General features: G+C 41.3%; 1 protein-coding gene across 1 annotated transcript; it reads right to left on the bottom strand.

Annotated features, from left to right (window-relative positions):
• Positions 1–1478: 1478 nt before the first annotated feature.
• Positions 1479–4904, bottom strand: LOC107301017 (inactive rhomboid protein 2-like; the record flags this gene model as incomplete). The annotated part of the gene is made up of 4 exons (XM_015830288.1): positions 1479–1513; positions 2576–2699; positions 3821–4033; positions 4712–4904. Coding segments are annotated over 4 exons (565 nt in total), but the record flags the coding sequence as incomplete, so codon positions are not given.
• Between the last annotated feature and the right edge of the window lie 412 nt (positions 4905–5316).

Raw genomic sequence — 5316 nt, 5'->3', positions numbered from 1 at the left:
GCCCTCCAGTCTCCTGAAAACTTTGGAGGGGTTTTTTTTTTTGAAGGCCCTCTTTTGCTTTAGATTCCCCTGCCTTTACGTCTCTAACCTGATTCAAAAGCCCTTGTTTTCTGGAAGCATACTCACCCTTTCAGCCACGGCCTTTTGTGCCAGTCCTTGAACAAGCAGCTGCTAGAATGTACTATAACCAATACAAAATGGCCAAGTGTGGGAGGGCCGCATTTAAATAGAGCAGGGAGGGCTCTTAGCGGGCCGGATTAAACCGGTCCGAGGGGCCGCAAATGGCCCGCGGGCCGGACTTTGGACATGCCTGGGCTAAGGGGTTATGAATCTGCCCGATATCTTGTTTTATATATGAATATATATTGCATTTCTTTATAAATGCCCCTAACTCAGCATCCCTCAGATATGTTGAGGCTGCAGCTGCCAGAATTTCCAGACAGATGGACTTTAATCATACAACCCAGGAATCATGCAAGGAAGTCTTTGACTGCTGGTCCAGCTGTATCAGGAGAGTTATTTAGCTCAAAAATCAGGAATTAAATACATATATGATAAGAGAAGGAAGGAAGGAAGGAAGGAAGGAAGGAAGGAAGGAAGGAAGGAAGGAAGGAAGGAAGGAAGGAAGGAAGGAAGGAAGGAAGGAAGGAAGGAAGGAAGGAAGGAAGGAATCATTAGAACCAAAGGCTGGCCATAGATGCCAATAAAGTAGAACGGTGATCACTGTTTTTTTAATGGCAGGTTTAGTTTATAATTAAATAAAATACAGAAAATCCACATCATCAAAAAAGGAGTTTAACACAGGACATTTGAAGACAATTTATTTTGCATCTAAACGTACAAACAGTGCTCTGCTAATCAGATCAAGCCATAATATAGCTCAGCTACCAATAAGCAAACTGCACTCGCTAGCTATTCCCAGGGTAAGCTTCATTGACAATCTATAGCAGTGGCTGGTTGGGGAAGTCTGGGAATGATTACATCTTAAAGTTGTCAAGATTGAGAAACACTGATCTTTAGACACCTGGTTTCTGAAAGTGTAGGTTAAAATTCAAATTCATTATTTTCAAATGGAATAAAACGGAAGGGAAGGCAGGAGTGTGAGAAGAATTAATTAATGGAAAAAAGTGGTGGTGATGGTGGTGGTGAGCGGGGGAAATTAAGCAAAATATATTTTATACCATGGATTTGTAAGCATCTTCTTTCATTCACACCCAGTCTCCCTCTTTGCCCCACTTATATATAGTTCACAAGATTCACATGCAATCCACAACTTACAGGCTGTGAACTCAACATTTAGCATTTTGTCTGATCCAGGATCTCTGGCTCACTCTCTGTTGCACTGCCCATAATTTGCTAGCCATGCTCATTTACAAGAAGAACCAGCAGATGTGATTGTGCATGTTCACATGTCAGCTTTAGCAAAGCTGAGCAAGCTGTGTGAATAGTGCAATATGAAAGGAACATAAGGAAATCAATCAGACAGTAGCACAGTGGACCCTTGTAATATTTTCTGAGCAAAAAAAAAAAAGAAAAATTACACATCAACAGTGCCTTTGCCAAACAAATAACGCTTCAAAATAGAGAGAGTGCAATTATAGGAACGAGGCCAGGTAAAATGTGTTGAAGGAGCCTTACCTTCACACAGTGAGAGCCCCTGCAGGATAGAAACACCAGAATCACCACTTTGTGACCATTTTTTAAAAATGGAACAATGCTAGTGGCAGGATGTGATGGATCTATCTCCCCTCCCCATTTGCTAATAATTCCTCTGGGCAAAGGACATGTCCAGGCATGCCTAGATTAAAAACAACCCAAATATTTATATTCCAGCTGTTTTCCTTGTGGCTTGTCCTAATGCTACAGGTACAGTACAAGTCAAAACAGAATATAGTAGGCAACAGCAGGAATTCAAGGCAAGCACGGCTCAGTTTAAATCGCCCACCTTGGAAGCTTAGTTAGAAGAATGCTGTTGGTGAACTGTTTCGCTTTCTTTAAACTGATGGTGAAAAGGCCATATCTTACAGCAAGGAATGTTTTAATAATAATAAAATATTCAAGCTCCTAAAAGTTTATGTAGCTAAGTTTGATATGGTTTAATTAACAGAGCCTACGTTTTATTTTATTTTGAAATGTAATTGATCCTATTAATCTTTTTGCCTAGCCTCAGGAATGATCTTACTTACATGTGGGGCTGCTGGGTATTCAACCTATTTATTTCTTGCACGGGGAAAAAAAGGAATCTCTGAAAAAGATCCCAATCCTCTTCTAGAAGAGCAGCCCTTGGGGCTGTATTCTCATGAATGGGTGAAGTTTAACAATCAGGCTAGCATATCCACCTTAAAACGTTTATTTATAAGCAATAGTAAAATTACTAGATCTGGGCTGCAAAGATCTAGGTGGCTACAATGCGGCATCAAAGACTTAAGAACAGGGGTCTTCAAACTTGGCCCTTTTATGACTTGTGGACTTCAACTCCCAGAATTCCTCAGCCAGCGTGGAAGAAGCAAAACTGAGCTGTCAGAGCAGAGGAGGAAAATGTAACAGGAAGGCCGTGGAACCATGCTTGCCTTACTGAAGAAGGAAGAGTCAAATGTATCCATGCCATCCACTACATCATCGTCCATGAAGCTAGGATACATAAAGCTCCGTTTGTTGCCCCTGCGTTTTTGCACTGATGGATCCAGAACGGAACGCCCCTATTGTAAGAAACAAATTGGAATGGTGAATGGTCGGGTTCAAAACACTCACTATGAATGATTCAGTCTATTATCAGCAGCTTCAACTCCACCTGGAGTTACAGAGATATGATCAGCCCTGAAGTTGCCTTCCAAAAGGGAAGATGCCTGCTAAGAGGAAGACACAGGGCTTGGCACATGATTAAAGACTCCGAAGCTATAGCTAACCAGGTTTGAGATATAGTTTAAGCCAAGATAGCTACAGGTTTATTTCAGTAAATCTGTTTTGCAGCACGGTCTGCAAATATTAACACTGGCTCCAATTATGAAGTGGATGGTTTTACATAGCATCAACCTTCCAGCCAAATGTCGCTAAATCTACTTTTCCATTCTTTTTCTGTGCCAGACAACAGCTCCCTCTGGTGATACCTCTATTCAGATGTTCTGAATTGAGAATATGCTTTTACTTCTATTGTGCACCTATTTAGGTTTCCAGTCTTATAAGGGTAATATTTGTGTTCCCATCAAACAGTTTCCTTTTGATCGTGACCTTTCTCAGGACAACCTACTTCATAACCCTCAGCTTTAGGAAGCTTGGAATATGAAATCATCAAAGTCTGTCAAGGCAATTATATTTTCACGAATTCACTGAATTCCAGAATTCAAATACAAACTTAGAAATAACAGCACAACAAAATATAACATATAACTTTTTCAAAAGTAAAGTAACTGATTCTCCAATCTTGCTGAAATTAGGATTCAATCTCGCTGAAATTAGGATTTGATTTAAAGATTTAAAGAAAAATCATCCCCAGGAACTGTGAAGTAGGAGAATCCTGCAAAAACCATAAATGCCCTCCCATCCAATATAACTGTCGACACATATGACCGTCTCAGAAATAGATAAACTACTTGGAGAAGTAATTGCAAACTGAGATTTAATTCATTTTACAGTTCAGATTTGAACTGAAATCCTATAGATCCACAACTTTTTTTCCTCTCCGGAGTTCTGGTGGTACTGTTGCTGAACAGAAAGATAAGAAAGCAGCACATACCACATATCATATACAATATCCTAGACACCATTATATAAAGAAATAAGGAATTGAAGCTCAGAGCTTTACCACAAAAGTAGAACTCACTCTGATAATTGCTGCAGCTGCCTTAAAGCTCATATGGGCCACCGATTTCCTTTTCCTGCGGGGAAGGCGGGTGTAGCCTGACCGTACACTACCTAATGATGCCAAGGACACAACTCCAGGAGTCAGCGGGGGAAGGACAGGATGTGGAGTACGTGGACGATCCACTTCATCTGGGTGCCTGAAGGGACGGCCTCGGGCCAAAGGATCTACAATCTGAAAGGATAAAACAATTGAAGCAATTAGTCTCATACTCAGTGTTGAAATGGAACAGGAATGTTGATTTAAATTGAAATTGTATCAACCATAGGATGGTGCTTTAGATAAATGCTTGATTCACCTCCCCTCATAGGATTTCCTCTGACCAACATCTCCCGGATCCCTTTCAGTCATGATTTTCCCCATCATTTCATACTGAGTCCTTTTAAACAGATGATATTCCTCTCTGAGACTGTGGCCGCCCATCGCCCCTTTAAGTTTCCTTACAGGAAGGGAGAATTAAGATCAACTCTTTCATTAAGCAGAAGGAGGCCATCACTTCAATGGCAAATGAGATGGGACAATGCCAGGTAATTTCCTTCACAGCCATAAGCTGGCTGAGGGGTGCCATTTTGTTCTTCACCTCAGCTAATCCAGTAGGATTTCCTCTGGCTGACTGTGGCTTCCCAGACCCTGAAGTGGAGTTTGTTATTCCCTGACACCAGACTTTTTCACTTGGCAAAGTGAAAGCTGAACTTGGACACCTTCAAAAGATGAAGTTCTGACTTTCTGGTGACCCCTTTTTCCTCAGGCTGTACATCCAAGAGGGATTATAATTTCTTCTCCACAGTCAAATCTTCTCCACAGCATAACAGTATCTCTGTGTTACCAACTCTCTTGTGCAATGACACCTACCTTGGGCATTTTTGTTGGCTTTGGAGATTCTGTGCCTTGGAAAGAAGGCACTTCCTGGCTGCTCACTTCTATTTCCCTGTAGGCAGGTTTGAGTTTTCCATAGCGCAGGCTGCAGTGCTGAAGGCTCTTGCGCTGCCAATTCTGTTGCTTTCCATCCCAGTCATTGCTGACGCCAAACCACTGAGCTGCTCCTCTGAGTGCAGGAGGAGAGGAGACAAATAGGACATCCATGGCTTCACAAGTAACTTCAAAATTTTAAGAAAGTAACTACTCCATCCAGGCCTGAACATTTATCTAGCTTTGCTTCCAGGAATGGCTGATCAATGGATGTGTTTTCACAGATGGGAGGGGGTGGGGTTGTTGTAGGGGACACTTTTAAAACTGACAGAGTAAACATGAAGTATCATGGATAGAAATATTCAGTGTTTTCATCAAATCCTCAAAATATGTTTAAGGAAAAATAACCAGAATCTACCCTGTGGTATAAATAAGACACAGTGATTTTATGGTGGGGCTGAGTCACTTTTTATGAATAAGTTTTCTTCCATCTGTTTTCCTTTACAGCATCTGGGAATTATTCTGTCTCTGTTCTACGAAAAGCCGTA

Source organism: Protobothrops mucrosquamatus, unplaced genomic scaffold (genome assembly GCF_001527695.2).
Source record: "Protobothrops mucrosquamatus isolate PMUCROS unplaced genomic scaffold, P.Mucros_1.0 scaffold9580, whole genome shotgun sequence".
NCBI lineage: Eukaryota > Metazoa > Chordata > Lepidosauria > Squamata > Viperidae > Protobothrops > Protobothrops mucrosquamatus.
The sequence above is the reverse complement of the archived record's forward strand: the minus strand, read 5'-3'. Positions and strand labels throughout refer to the sequence as shown.